The sequence below is a fragment of the Macrobrachium rosenbergii genome, chromosome 44 (assembly GCF_040412425.1).
Source record: "Macrobrachium rosenbergii isolate ZJJX-2024 chromosome 44, ASM4041242v1, whole genome shotgun sequence".
Lineage (NCBI taxonomy): Eukaryota > Metazoa > Arthropoda > Malacostraca > Decapoda > Palaemonidae > Macrobrachium > Macrobrachium rosenbergii.
The window spans coordinates 14,776,535-14,792,400 of record NC_089784.1 but is presented as its reverse complement, the minus strand read 5'-3'; the positions used below and the strand labels follow the sequence as shown (position 1 = coordinate 14,792,400).

The 15,866-nt window shown below is 36.2% G+C and overlaps 2 protein-coding genes across 3 annotated transcripts in view; one reads left to right on the top strand and one right to left on the bottom strand.

The window, feature by feature from the left end:
* Nucleotides 1–15,055, top strand: part of LOC136829353 (X-linked interleukin-1 receptor accessory protein-like 2) — a 56,993-nt gene extending 41,938 nt beyond the window's left edge. Inside the window, exons 8-11 of one of the 2 annotated variants that reach the window (XM_067087777.1) lie at nt 2,678–2,818; nt 11,714–11,880; nt 13,088–13,645; nt 13,924–15,055. In XM_067087777.1, the coding sequence (XP_066943878.1) occupies nt 2,678–2,818; nt 11,714–11,880; nt 13,088–13,645; nt 13,924–14,058 (1,001 nt within the window). In that variant the 3' untranslated portion in view covers nt 14,059–15,055. The remainder of the gene's footprint in view (nt 1–2,677; nt 2,819–11,713; nt 11,881–13,087; nt 13,646–13,923) is intronic. The other variant, XM_067087776.1, reaches the window with a different exon arrangement.
* LOC136829354 (X-linked interleukin-1 receptor accessory protein-like 2) overlaps nt 1–15,866 on the bottom strand; it is a 99,584-nt gene that overhangs the window by 72,756 nt on the left and 10,962 nt on the right. The window contains exon 2 of the mRNA XM_067087781.1: nt 14,748–14,809. The gene's annotated coding sequence lies outside the window, so the exon portion shown is untranslated. The remainder of the gene's footprint in view (nt 1–14,747; nt 14,810–15,866) is intronic.

Here is a 15,866-nt window from a genome sequence, read left to right as displayed (position 1 = left end):
GGTAATCAAATTCATTTTAACTTCTATCAATGGTGAGGTTTGTTTCATTCCTTTTAGTCTAAGCACTATTTCCTTTGACATTTTCTACTTCTGTAACAAGAAATACAAGCTGCACAAACATCCTCTCCTCTGGACATAAGTTCGGAAGAAGTTTAACCTTTATCCTTAGGCTAGAAATTTCCACACAGTCTGTCGATTCAAGAAATCATGTTATAAAGTAAGACCGCAATAACATTTTCCGTCAGGATGTTTAATCTGATGAGTTTTCCTTTGCCTTGTTCCTGGCTTAGTTCTCTTTATTACCCAAGACGCGGGGAATTCGTAACTATGCACGATTTTTTGTATATAAAGGAAAATTCCACAATGATCTGAATTGTTTAGGAAAAAATATATTTAAAAATGTGAGCTTTTTTTATATATATATATATATATATATATATATATATATATATATATATATACATACATATATATATATACACACACACACTATATATATATATATATATATATATATATATATATATATATATATATATATATATATATATATATATATATATATATATATATATATAGAAAACACACATTTTAAATATATTTTTCCTAAACAATTAGATATGGAATATATATATATATATATATATATATATATATATATATATATATATATATATATATAAAATATCACATTTTTAAATATATTTTTTCCTAAACAATATAGATCACTGTGGATATATATATATATATATATACACACACACACTCATATATATATATATATATATATATATATATATATATATATATATATATATATATATATATATATATATATACATACACACTCATATGTATATATATATATATATATATATATATATATATATATATATATATATATATATAGAAAAAGCTCACATTTTTAAATATATTTTTTCCTAAACAATTCAGATCACTGTGGAATTATTTTCCTTTATATACAAAAAATCGTGCATAGTTACGAATTCCCCGCGTCCTGGGTAATAAAGAGAACTAAGCCAGGAACAAGGGAAAGGAAAACTCATCAGATTAAAAATCCTGACGGAAAATGTTATTGTGGTCTTACTTTATAACATGATTTCTTGAATCGACAGACTGTGTGGAAATTTCTAGCCTAAGGATAAAGGTTAAACTTCTTCCGAACTTATGTCCAGAGGAGAGGATGTTTGTGCAGCTTGTATTTCTTGTTACAGAAATAGAAAATGTCAAAGGAAATAGTGCTTAGAAAATATATATATTTTAAGCTTTACTTTTTGTTTATACAATAATGTTCCCCTAAGAAAATGAAGCCGAGGAAACCCTCGACGTGAAGATGAAGAAAGACCTTGAAATCATTCATAATATATCAAAAAGAAAATAACCTCCTGGAAGCTATTTGACTTGCATCGCTTTGCGTCACCTCTCTTGACGGAAATTCCAGGAAAAAGCTCATTTTGCCTGATGAGAAATACTCAGCTATTTCGGTCCTTAGCTGGCGAGCCTTTTACGAAAAGGAAGCAAAGTTAAGAAATTTGCACGGAGTGGAAAATCGAGTTATCTTTGCTATGTAATTTTCCCTTCCATTAAAACGTGGCGAGTATATTATATTGACTAAGAGATAAACCACGCTGTAGAAGTTACTGTGAAATACTGGGTCTTATTTCGAGGATGATCAACGGGACAGAAAACTAAAGTGTTCCAATAACTGTTTTAAGACGCATTTCAGTTACTTTTCAAAAAGGACAACGTTTGTAAGATATTAAAGGAGAGAGAGAGAGAGAGAGAGAGAGAGAGAGAGAGAGAGAGAGAGAGAGAGAGAGAAGAGAGAATTATTTTTTGAATACCTTATAAAAGGTTTCACCTTTGTAAAGTACAGATTATCGAGTCGAGGACCTGCTGGTATGTTATCTCTCTCTCTCTCTCTCCCAACCCCACATGCCCACAACCCAAATGCGACCCACAACAATCGACTAACAACTAAGTACTTACTTCACTGAATGGGTCAGCAGAGGCATGCTAGATTTTTAAGAAACGAACCCGCATTGTCACCCCTTGTTCAGTTTCGGGTGTTGAACGCTAGTTTGTGAGCTGAAAGCGTTATCTTGTGATCGTAATATTACACAGCAGAGTTCGTTTATAGCGAATTCGAGGGGACTGTCGTCTGTAATTCGTTATAGGCATCATTCGTTATACAAGGAGATACGTGAAATGATTGGATTACCTCCCGTGTTTTGATGCAGAACGACGTCCAGACGATAAAGTATCGGTCCTCCTAAGCGTACAAGATGGCCTTTTTACGGCAAAAAATTTTCCTACCTGACAGAGGCAAAATTAAGAACAAAGTGATAACAGTTCTCTGGGATAACAGGTGACTGATGTTTGTTTAACAATAAAACTATCACTTCGTTTCAACAGGTATTTTTTACCAATAAAACTGTCACCGGGACGTACAATAGTTCGTTATATACCTGATTTCGTAATAAAGAATTCGTTACATACTTACAATTTTAAGTTCATTTATTTGAATTGGGACCGGGGATTTCACTTTCATTCTTATAAGCCTGAATTCGTTACAGGCCTGTACGTTATAAATGAACTTTACTGTATTAGAAATATTTTCATACATACAGTTGATTTTTTTTCTTTTCACTTTCAGGAGACGGAATACTCTACGACGTCCTGATAGTGCACGGGCCTTCATCCTTGACCTGGGTATGGAAGGTTCTAGTCCCGAAACTCGAGAAACAATACCACTATAAATGTTACTTCCCCGACCGTGACATGCTAGGAGGCGAAGGTAATTATCTAGTTATATTACGATTGTAGATGACTGATAGAATATGTTTCATTATCAATAAGTCCTATTAGACTTTCTATGACTAAAAAACAAATATCTTTGATAAGACTTTGTTGCATCTCAAAATTAAAGAGGCAAATGTCAATGTTCCAGCAGAAGAAATTCTGGAAGCTATCTCCCACATTACGCCCGCCATTAGACTGAATAAAAGAGGAGTGTTGAGCCTGGGGTTGAAGCTAAGTGATATTAAAGAGCCAATAAGTCACAGTGCGTGAGCGTAACGTTGACAACTGCTTGGAGACCGAGAGGTCACGTCTCAAATTAGCCCAATGGGACTGGAATAGCAAAAGAAGCAAAGGAGTTTGTGCAAAGGTTGCAGGGGATGACCTGGCTGAAGACACTTAGGCTGATTTCTTTTATTTCCGTTAACTGTATCTTGACGGATGTTGTTTGTTCCTTTCCGTATTACTTGGCAAGATTTGAAAATGACATGAATGCAAACGACATCCCTGGCAGGAATGAATGATATAACAAGAACAATGGCATTTGCGGAAGTCGTAAGGATTCGTATTAGGCGCTTGACTGTCTGACTAGATCTTCTTTTTCTTCTCCGTACGACCTTAATCCCATTTTTCTACAGAATGTGCTGTTCGAATCTTCCTATATATATATATATATATATATATATATATATATATATATATATATATATATATATATATATATATATATATATATATCCATACATAAACATGTTGAGATATTGGAAGTCTCGAAGCTGTGCCCATCTGGCCTTGGCCTTACCCTCGGTACGTTTTGACTCTTTTGGACTTGATTTTGGCTCTTTTGGACTTGATCTGCACATTCTGACCTTGAACACAATGGCCAAGGTCAGGTGGCGGGCATATCAAGCGAGATTAGGCCACCACATATGGAAAACCCTCAACAGCCTTAAATTCAGTGAACATATAACTGAAATGTAATTAAACGTATTAAGTCATACTTCCATCCGGCTATACAACTATCAAAATTGAATATTTTTTAAAGTAAAAAGCCGTAGGTAACAGAGAGCCCAAGTGCCATGGGGGCAAAGTAAAAAAAAAAAATACATATTTCTATCAGCACAGTGGTAACTCCATCTTGACTTGTGTGACTTTGTCTCTCTGTTGTAGTAAAGCCAGAGGTATATTAGACTGTAATCACGTCCAGTCAGCAAGGCTTATCATTATGTAGCAGCTGTCGTGCTTAATAATGTTGCAGCTGTCGTGCTTAATAATGTTGCAGCTGTCAGTGCTTAATAATGTTTTCCTCACTGATTTTAAACGTTACTGGAATATATCTAAAACTCATTTGGAAGACCAATATTTAGCAGTTTGCTTTTTTTTTTTTTTTTTTTTTTTTTAAATATCCTATCCTAAAGAACCGTTATTTCAAAGCTTACTTTTACTTTAAATTTTGTGGTACAAGTTGGATTCTTACATGATGTAAATTGCTATTAATGGCATCAGACTTGACATTTAAAGGGGTTTGAACGCATTTCATTACTTACTATCTTCGTAACTGAAATCACATCTATATCGTAATTTCTAAACGTTGCACAAAACTGATGTTCTTTAAGCTCAGCTTCTAGTACCAAAGGTATATGTTTACGAACTTTAAGGATACTTGAATGTTAATGAATGAGAACCGAATACACCTTACCGGCTGAACACAAGCGCGAAAGGGGTTTCAATTGTCACACTACTGTATACATCCTTATCGGTTACCTGACAATTCACACATGTATTGCCTGTATTATATTAATGCTGGGCATATAGACTTTCAAGGTATAAACTTTGCCAGTATCCATTACACGAAACACAGATAGTTTTTACGTTATTACTTTTTACTTATTAAAGCGCACTTCTGTTCTGTACCATTCAACTGTTTATCAGCATCAAGAATAACTCAAACACGTTTTTGACACGAACTTAAATCATTATCATAACTTCGTACAATGTAAAAAACGACAACTTGTGATACTAGGATGAAATTAGTAAAAATTTCTTTTGGATTTAGCAATGCTTTATGGTACATGAAAGCTTAATTTTTTATCTTTTTTTTCGACATTGTATTCATTTGCTCAAAACAAGCTGCTGACCTGCTGAGAAATAAACAGTTAAAATCAACACGTACCATCAGTTGTAGAACAATCATACGAGTTAGAGCAATGGCTTACAAATTCAGTATATCATTATGTATTTTTTTACGGCACCAATACACTACATTAGAAGGAAGAATATACAAAAGCGTAAATTTCTGTAACCTCAATACCATGCACCGATTTGCTTTGTGTAAATTTATTCGCATTGATGGTCCTTCGATTGACTGATTGCAGTAGAGATGTAAAACCCGGACTTTGATCGTACGGTCGGCTCTCGCACAAATTCAGACGTTGAATTCTGAGTGTAAACTAAGCCTAGGATAGTTTGAATTCTGTACGGGTCGTGTTTTAGTATGGGGTGGACTCGTAATCAGCCATAATAATATTCGCTTTGGTCAGATATTCATTATTTAAGTTTAGCGAGATCGTTAGTATGGCGATGAAATGCGTTAAACGCTTGATTTACAGGACTGCTACATGATTTTTTGTGGTATCTGGAAAGTCTATGCGATTTTCTTATTCTTTGTATTTACTGCTTTAATGATCTATCTCAGACAACCTTATTTGTATTTAAACGGAACCATTGGATAAAGGATAACAGAAAATGGACAAGAATAGTTTTCTTCGACGATTTTAAGGGTGAACTATATTTTGGGTTTGAACCATTTCTAAAGTCTAAATATATGAAGTCGAATGTTCTACTGAATTTCAGTACTGTTATCACATAATTTAGAAATAAAAACAACATGTTTGGGATTTGTTTCCACTGGCTCTCTACTTAGAGTGGCAATGGAGGAAGCTTTTCTGTTTGACATATTTTAGCAGCTACAAATGTTCTCATGTTTTATGATTATTCTCTAACTAGTTAATGTATGGAAGTTCTTAATATTTTGCCTTCTAGGCTACCCGAACAAAAGTGGTGTCATGCAAAATCAGCTAAAAGGTGCATTTTTGTAGGTGACTGTGAATAATTCCGCATGTCATTTCTGTCAAAGTAAACGTTAAAAGTAATCATTCTAAAATTGTCGGGATCTCCAATATTTTTAATGGCAGTAATTTCGTTGTTGTCGTTTGTTGAATATAGTAGAATTTTGTTTTTATAAAGGCAGGTGCCAACTAAATAACCAGACATCAAAGAATGATGTTGGAAGATGCCTGAAGACCATAGGAGAACTCAACGACTCCTGGAAACGTTCGTTCGTGTCTGCCTATGTGAACGGGGCTGTCAGTTAACCATGGGCATCAGGAAAATTTAGTAACTAGACCACAGTTAGCAATGAGGACTAGTTAAAGATAAGCGTAATCAACCATAAGATGTCATACTAAAAACCCTCCTGGGGGAAATAAAGGCATTAAAAAGCGTTATTGTAAGAGGGGTTATGCTCTGTGATCCTTACGAAAGAGTGACACTCGGAATCTTCAGCTGCCCTGGCCTGAAGTTATCCCACATGAAGAGGAACAGTAAGCGCCCCCTCGCCCCAATAAAAAAAAATGGTGACCAACACTAAATACAAATTTACATTTCTCACTTGGAAACTGTGAATACTTCAAACCAACTTTTTTGAGAGATCTGGTAACGAACAGCCTATACTACAAATGACATCATCTATAGTGAGCAAAGATTTGATTATCTTGCGACAGTGAAGGCGTCTCAGTTTTTTCGATTATGTAACGCACTAGATATAAACCAACAAACAGCCCCACATTAACCAATAAGAAGGACAACAGCAGACAAAGGGAATGTGATACCTTAGACTTAGAACAACAAAAGTAATGAGAAACTTTGAAAACAATGTAAAAAGGCTAAATGATAAACTAAAATGTTTTCTAGTTAATTCACTGATATGTGTTAGATAACATATGAGAGAGAGAGAGAGAGAGAGAGAGAGAGAGAGAGAGAGAGAGAGAGAGAGAGAGAGAGAAATTGAAAATTATATCAGTCTTCTCAACCTATCATTAATTATGCCTCGGCGTACGCTACTTTTCCATCAGCATGTTAGTAAAACCCTCATCCTTCCTGAATCTTATATTATTCATTCTGTGACGATGCCACAATAAATAAAAGGAGATATGAGATTCTAAGGAGCAAAGCGGGCTTAGAAGTGTTTTTCACTGACAGAGATAAGTGTTAAATGTAATATAAGACCTCTTTTTTTTTCTGAGTTCAAATATCCTTGAGATGTCCTCGTTCCTGGCAAGTTTTGGTGTCACACTGCCACATTATTAAACTGGTGGTGCAATGACCAAAACCGGTATTTTTAACTTTTTGTTTTTTTAAAGAATGTTCGTGATGAACAAGTATACAAAGAAAACGTTCGAAAGAATATCGAGCATTTCTGTCAAAAAAAAAAAAAAAAAAAAAAAAAAAAAAAACAAAGCAGTAACAATTCCATAAAAGACAGGCTGATACATTATTCAAATTGCTGGACTTCTCGCTGTATGTTGAAGGTTAAAAGAACAGAAGCGAAGCAAATCTGGTAATGATCAGAAGAATGAGAAGATATTGAGAATGTCACTTAAAAAAACTAAGCATCAACTGCTAGAACGAAAACCAAAAGGAGAGAGAGAGAGAGAGCCACGATAAAACTCTCGATGTGTCAGATAGTGATAATAATTAAAGACGCTTCTGTTCTAATATGAAGTTTGATAAGCGTGGAGGCTCTGAATAAGTGAGGACTACGTCGAGTTGGGACACCACCCAAGGTGAAAAATTGAAGCGGGTTTTCCAAGCCCTGTTTGAGCTGTGCGATAAAGGCAAATAATCTCTCTCTCACTCTGTCTGTCTGTATGTCTCTGTCTCTCTCTATATATATTACATATATATATATATGTATGTATGTATATATATATATATATATATATATATATATATATATATATATATATATATATATATATACAATATACATATGTATGTCTGTACGTATGTATTCTTGTCACATGAGCGTGTAACTTTTTTTTTTTATTTACGAATAACAAGGCATAAATATCGTTTGATAATTCAATATACCTTCGGAATTGCTAACATCCAAGGAGAATTTTAATAAGGGCTTCGTCCTCTGAACGATTCGTACGAAAAAGGTGACCACAGTCAGAACATACACGCCTTCAAGGAACAGGGGAAACGAAAACCTCCATTCTTATAAATGTTTTTGCCGACGTTTGACGACACTTGTCGCATTTTCAAGGCTGAAAAATAAATTGCACAACAGTTAGAATCCCAGCATAAAAAAAAAAAAACTGCAGTGCAGCGTTGAAAATAAATGCATAAATAAGCATAAAAAATGAAAGTTATAGGGCAAGGGTACACTTTTAGTACAATTCTTTCCACCCGGTGAGTCTGTGTCTGTGTTCCCCTGACCTATTACTTTTGTTTTTCATGTTTATTTATGTATCTATTTTTAACGCTGCATTGCCATTTTTGTGAACTTTTAATCTTTCAATACCGGGATTCTAACTATGGTACAAATCATTTTTCATTCCTGAAAATGTGACAAGTGTTATAAACCGTCGGCAAATAAATTTGTGATAACGTGGGTCTTCGTTTCCCTTGTTCCTTGAGGGTGTGTATATATATATATATATGTGTGTGTGTGTGTGTGTATGTGTATATATATATATATATATATATATATATATATATATATATATATATATATATATATATATATATATATATATATATATATATATATATATATATACCTTTCTTAATCCCAGGCCCCCTTGTTGTTCACTTAGTGACTGTCACGGTGAAATTACGTCACTGGAACCTAAGTTATATCAGTGACCTTGGGAATCGTAACGCCAGATAATTTACAATCAACCAGTCTTGTGACTACCACTGAAAACTGAGATAGATCTTAGGAGTTTGGTGACAGCGGCATGGGTAGGGATGGCGTGGGTATTAGGGTAGGGTAGGGGTGAGAGTAGGGAGGGAGGTTGAGGGGTTAAGTGGCCTTGCATGCTGGCTGCCTAGTTCCCCTAAAACTCGAATTCGGGTGTGTGTGTGTGTTTATCGCTGAAAATCAATAATCAATCAATTGATTAATATTATATAAACATCGGAAATATTCCGGAAGTCAGCTTCTGGTAAAAAAGTCCTATGTGAATGTTCCGAATTTTTATCACTATTGGCTCTTTCTAGCCAAAGTCGTTTCCAAATTATAATGCGTATACATCAGTGACAAATAAAAATAATTAATGTAATAGAAGCATGTTATCCGGTTAATGCTTAATTGATGACAAGCATAAAAAGAATTATCCTCCCTTGATAATAATGCTGGTATTTTGATTAATAATAATAACAATTATGATAAACTGATTAATTCTCAACGTAAATTTTGATAATATTTTTTTTGCCTATTTCAGCATTTTTTTTTTTTTATCTAATACCAGTATGGAAGACTCAGACTGTATCTTGCCGTTAGCCGTTGTCATTTTCTACAGCTAAGCGAATTTGAAATTTACTCTCTTGAATTTTTCTACGTGTGAATGCTTTTGTCTCGCTGCTTTTTCCTGTTATTTGCACGTCACATCAACTGAGCGTTAATTCCGTTATAGAAAATGATTTTCCCTCGGAGATTACAGCCAAAACCTTCACATTTTCCCGCATTCACTAACATTTTCCCAGGACAGGACCCGCGCTGCTATATTTCATAGTCAGGGATCTTGATCCCCATTATTCCATAACAAGTATTTCTGAGCTTCGACTCCGAGAATATTTCTTCCCTTTTGTAATGATTATATTTTAACGAGAAATCTAGCACCTTCCGTTACCCCCTCATAAGTTCCGTTCTTTTAGTTTTCTGTACAAGAAAACTATTCTGCCGGCTTTGTCCGTTCCGTCCGCACTTTTTTTCTTGTTCTCACTTTTTCTGTCCGCCCTCAGATCTTAAAAACCTCTGAAGCTAGATAGATGCAAATTGGCATGTTGATCATACACCCTCCAATCATCAAACATACCAAATTGCAGCCCTGTAGTCTCAATACGTTTTATTTTATTTGAGGTTAAGTTAGCCATAATCGCGCTTCTGGCAACGAAATAGGATAGGCCACCACCGGGCCGTGGTTAAAGTTTCATGGATCGCGGCTCATACAGCATTACACCGAGACCACCGAAAGAGAGCTCTATTTTCGGTGGCCTTGATTATACGCTGCAGCAGTTGTACAGAAAACTTGAATGCGCCGAAGAAACTTCGGCGCATTTTTTACTTGTTTTATCTGAGGATTAATGGTAAACTTGACGGACTTACGTGCATAGTTTCGATAATTCTGTGACTAAGATGCTGTGGCGCTGCGGAAAATCTGACTTGCTCGCTGAGATTCTAAATTATGTGTTTTTATACCATAAAATATCAGCGTATTATTTAGCGGAATGTTACTGAGCAAAGCCATGATCCCTACTGCTTTTTCCACTGCATATTTGCTTATTTTGGATATTAATGCACTGCATCTCAAGAACAGTTGCATTTAGTGGCATCCTACTATATCTAAAGTTATTCCTGAAGATATACTCCCAGTCCCTCCACCTACCAATAACTCTTTGATATTTTTGAGCTTCTACTGTAAGGAGATCACTGGCCACATCTCGTGCAGTGTATTTTGTTGCGAGTGAGAGAAGTGTGGCATCCCTATACTCGCCTTCATCTCCTTCTGGTTCTGGTGATGCAGCATTGTGCACTCTTAACACATCGTACCTTTCGAGCTGTTTGACAAGCTTCCTCGCAGCATCAACATCACGTTTCATGATGCAAGGCTGTCAGAATGGAAATAATAAAATCAATGGGATTACTATGAAAAAGGGCAATTTTTGCCTTAAATCGTCTCAGACTCTTTAAAACTCATGTTCAGTGTCATTTTAACCGTTATCAAATATCAATAAAAAAAGATGTACTAGTTAATGAAAAGTAAGGTTTTCTAACTGAAAGATTCAGTCGAAAAGTGCCGGTTTCATCCTAACAGACAAAGCTATAAAATTACCACGTGGTCTTTTAGTTGCCTTTAAGATGGCCTTAAAACTGAAATTTTGTTATGGCAACCACCCACATCTTTTACCTTGCCACAATTAAATTAACAGTTATGGATGCCTGTTATTAACACCGTAAACAAAATTAAATATCTATGGGGACCTTTCCATTTTTGGCTGGCATAAAAGTGTTAGGCTGAATCCCTGAGGATGTGATAGACCTGTTTTAAGAGGGGGGGGGGAGAAGAATGTTATAAACACAAAAGTACACAAAAAGAAATTGAATAGATAGTGCATGCGTTCAGTGATCAATGGACAGATGTCTCTACACTTGTAAGGCCCTAATAATTCAAGTATTAGTAAACAACAGCAATGAGAAAAAAGGCTTTACAACTTAATTACTGGAGCTTTCCAGATTGTACACTAGCCACTTTTTTTCCCAAAATTCATATTAGACTAAAGATATGTTTTTTGAATTGCTGTCTTTTTATGGTGATTGCTAACATTTCGCCTTGGTTCTTGGTTATATGTATAGTGTTTCATGATCTTTAAAATTCGCAACATACTAATATGACTCCATAATTTATTGTTCAAGAAATTGCATGATAAATCTTTGGTTGTTCATCATGGCAAAATATCGAAAGTGGGTCTCTGATGTCTGTCTCTGTTGATGCCATTTTAATCTTGCGATAGAGTTGCTATCTGCCCATTCTTCCATTTTCAGCTAAGTAGGCCATTTTCCCATAGCGATAACTGACGTATTCTTTTCTGCCCTTTCTTTCAGACTCTATTTGCTCTATTGCGGACGTCGTGGAGAAGTGTAAATGTGTTATGATAATCGTGACACCATGCATAATCGAGGACACGGCGAGTCTATACGCCATTATTCACGCATCTGATGCCCTATTTAAACATATACCTTCGAGGAAAATGTTTCCAGTTATCTTAGAGGTAAGCTTGCCTCCCTGACGAGAGAGAGAGAGAGAGAGAGAGAGAGAGAGAGAGAGAGAGAGAGAGAGAGAGAAGATGGAAAGAAGGTAAAGGAGAGAAAGAAAGATGGATAAATTAGAGAGAGAGAGAGAGAGAGAGAGAGAGAGAGAGAGAGAGAGAGAGAGAGAGAGAGAGCTAAAGACTAGACAGGTAAACAGGTAAACCCAGACAGGAGAGAGAAGAGAGAGAGAGAGAGAGAGAGAAGAGAGAGAGAGAGAGACTGACTAAATTCCTAGACAGGAGAGAGAGAGATAGAGAGAGAGAGAGAGAGAGAGAGAGAGAGAGAGAGAGAGAGAGAGAGAGAGAGAGAGAGAGAGAGAGAAAGATGGATTACCAGACAGGTAAAGGAGAGAAAGAAAGATGGATAAATTACTGACCTAGAGAGAGAGATAAATTACCAGACAGGAGAGAGAGAGAGAGAGAGAGAGAGAGAGAGAGAGAGAGAGAGAGAGAGAGAGAGACTGACTAAATTCCTAGACAGGTAAAGCGAGAGAGAGATAAATTACCAGACAGGTAAGGAGAGAGAGAGAGAGAGAGAGAGAGAGAGAGAGAGAGAGAGAGAGAGAGAGAGAGAGAGAGAGAGAGAGAGAGAGAAATTACCATCCAGGTGAAAAGAGAGGGAGATTTAAGTTTCATATTATACCATAATATTTAGTGAAATTTAAATGACTATTTTATTTAAAAAAGACGTAAAGAATGATTCATAAATAAACAAGAATTCGTATGATATCGAACGAATGAGGTGTCTGGGAACAAAGATGGTGGTTAATAAGCTGCCAAATATTTGTCAGAAAAAAATGGAGACTGTAGTCGTTGAAACAATCTCATGATATCAGCAAGATTCCCCATGTGCCACAAATTAGAGACTGAATATTGACTACTTCAAATTTTGCTGAGTGGTTTTCAGATATTAAACTTCTGAATAAATCATAGGATATATTAGGTATGACGACGAGAATGTCAATGACTGTTTCATAAAATTCTAAGAACAACTTTAGTTATGTTTATGATTCAGTCACAAGATGTTTTAGAGAGAAACGGAGAATAGTTTCAAGTAAGTCACTGAGTCATACATAAAGTTTTTCAGGTATACACTGTATATATATTGGAGGGAAAACAGGCAGTCCATTTCTTATAAACTTGTTTATTTTCTCTTTCTCTCACAAAGCCTATCAAAGGTAAACAAGGCAAAGGGAATCAGCAGAAGGTCATTAACATCATCAAACAGCTGAAGTCCGAAAGCATCAAGGTTCCGGTGTCCTGCGGACAGAGGCGTTTGAAAAAAGACGCTTACGATAACCAAAGTGTCAAGTGCGACGATCTTAAATCGTTAGCGGAAATGACACTGATGGACTCAAGGTTGCTTAGGCCGCACGAAAACTGCACCGTGAGGTCGAGATCGAAGTCCCCCAAAGATCAGAAATCGAAATCTCCTAAAGATCAGAAACTTAAGAACATGATCATTGGGGCAAATGTAGGCTTGGTCACGTCTCCGTCAGAAGACCTTATGGAGGGAGACGGTGGTGGGAGGGGAAATATAGGAATAAAGTCTAAAGAAGCAAGAGAAATAGATGAAGGACGGAATAAAGCAAACTACAGAATGCCCCTCAACTTTGTTCTTAAAAAAGACGTAGACGTGGATGAGGAGAGCCCGCCCGAGACGCCATGTTCGACCACGCCCATGGTGTCGTATGTAAATTCATCCCAGGAAGGATATGGTAATAGGGTAAGTAATTTAAACTGATACTTTAACTTGAGATTACAGCAAACTTATGAACGTACTTCACCTTTATTTCGAATTGTATGTGGCGTATTTTTAATTAATGGCACTAATTCCATTCATCTTAGAAAAGAAAAAACTGATACCTTAACACAGTTTATGTAAAATCAGACAATTGGAATTCCAGCTCAAATGCACTTAACTAAAAACTTTACTTAAAGTGCTATTTATGAATACTGACAACTGCTCACGCTTTGTAACCAGTCCACTTCTAACATTTTCAGACTTGCTTGACAAAATGGGTGCGAGTCTTCTTCAAAGGAGACGACGAACAGCTCTTCTGGAAAAAACTTCGCCTCCGGTTGCCACTGACAGATGTCCAGAACAAACCAAGAGAGAGCAGCCTCTTGCGAATCTAGAGCCATTCGCTACATTCCTTGTAGAACGATGTCACCGAGGCAATTCGCCTGGCATCCTTTGGTACTGGCGCCAGGCTTTGCAACGAGTAGCTAGTGAATACGTTATTGATACTGGTTCCAACATCACTTCTTTTGGCCTTCGGACCTTTTATTATGACCCATTGATTATCGCATCAGGTGCCTCTGTGTCGCTGTTTTCAGCCACTGATAATGTCCATCTGGTGCATCACGACAGTCACGTCGCCAGATAACCCCCAGCCAATTAATCGCTGAGTTCACCTACTAATATTGGTTATCTGGTGAAATACATGACGGCAAGATGCTACAACACGTCAGGAGAATTTCTGCCAACGCTAGCACTTGCAGACAGGAAGAAGCTCGAAAGGAAAATTCATATCCTGTAATGGTGTCATAAAAAAGCTAAAATGGTGGTTTTGATAAATTGGTAACTTGTACGTATCTCATTTCCGGTTCGGTTCATATCTAAATTATGTTTTTTTTTTCAGTGATAGAGGCTAGGGAGAGAGAGAGAGAGAGAGAGAGAGAGAGAGAGAGAGAGAGAGAGAGAGAGAGAGAGAGAGAGAGAGAGAGAGAGAGAGAGAGGCTTGTAGTTAATTTAAAGAATATCTAATTCTGTTCACAACGTTCCAAAGTAATTTACAAATACTAACCAGACAAATTATACTTACAATGCAGTTACTGAAAACAAGACTCTTTTTGGTGCTGTAGAATTATCATCGTGGAAATCAATCTGAAAAATACAGAGAAATAAGTGTTTAATAATACACTCATTCGCAACGATTGATGATAATTTATATTAAATTTCCCTATTTTATATTCGTAACTGATATGTCACCCTCTCTAAGGTTAACAGTACTATGCAACATGATTAGGTCGAATATTAAGCTTTTTTACTAACGTATACGTAAGTAATAAAACTCTTCTCTAGGTCTAGTATAACGCAACCAAATATGCATTAAAAGCATACAAATTCTCAGGACTGATTGATTGCAAAACTACCTCACTGTTGAGTCCCAACATTATTGTTAGAAATAAAATGAATTTCCCAAATTGCCATGTAGCATCATTTTGTGGAATAACTTTTCCACCTGTAGTCACTTATCAAACACTTTTTGCGGTTCTTTTCTTCCGTAGGAGGGTAGTGCTGTCAGTTCACCTCACGCGGTGCACTGTAGGCATTACTAGAGGACTTCTGCAGCGTCCCATCGTCCCCTGGCTAAACCCATTTCTTAGGACTCTACTTTACCTACGTTCTTACTTTCTGTCTTCAGTCTTGCTGCCCAACCTCTCTTGCAATAACTTCTTAGTGCAACTGTGGGGTTTTCACCCAGCTCCACATTGAGATCCTTGTTCTTCATCTCCCCTATTTTCTGGATCCAATCACTCCAACTCCCTCTTTTCACTGCCTTAAGCGCTCAGTACCCGAAAAGCGCCCCTGTGCTTGGCTTGACAGTCTAAATTTCATAAATCATCATCATTACCGTTTTTGCCTTAATCATCAAGCCCTTATTCTTCAGATTATCGTAGAAAAGTCATATTATTAGGAAACACTGTAGATATGTTCCATATGTAAATAACCAGTGCGGATCAATGTAATACCTTACGTATATGAAAGCATTTATTTTATTTACACTCAAACGAGTACAGAATGATTGAATCAATAAAAAATGTCGCTTACTTTTTTATTAGACACTGATATGCATACATGTACATATACTCTTGTTTGACGTTAATATTTTGTGTGCGTACGTATATATCAACATGCACATTCATAAAAGATTCACGTA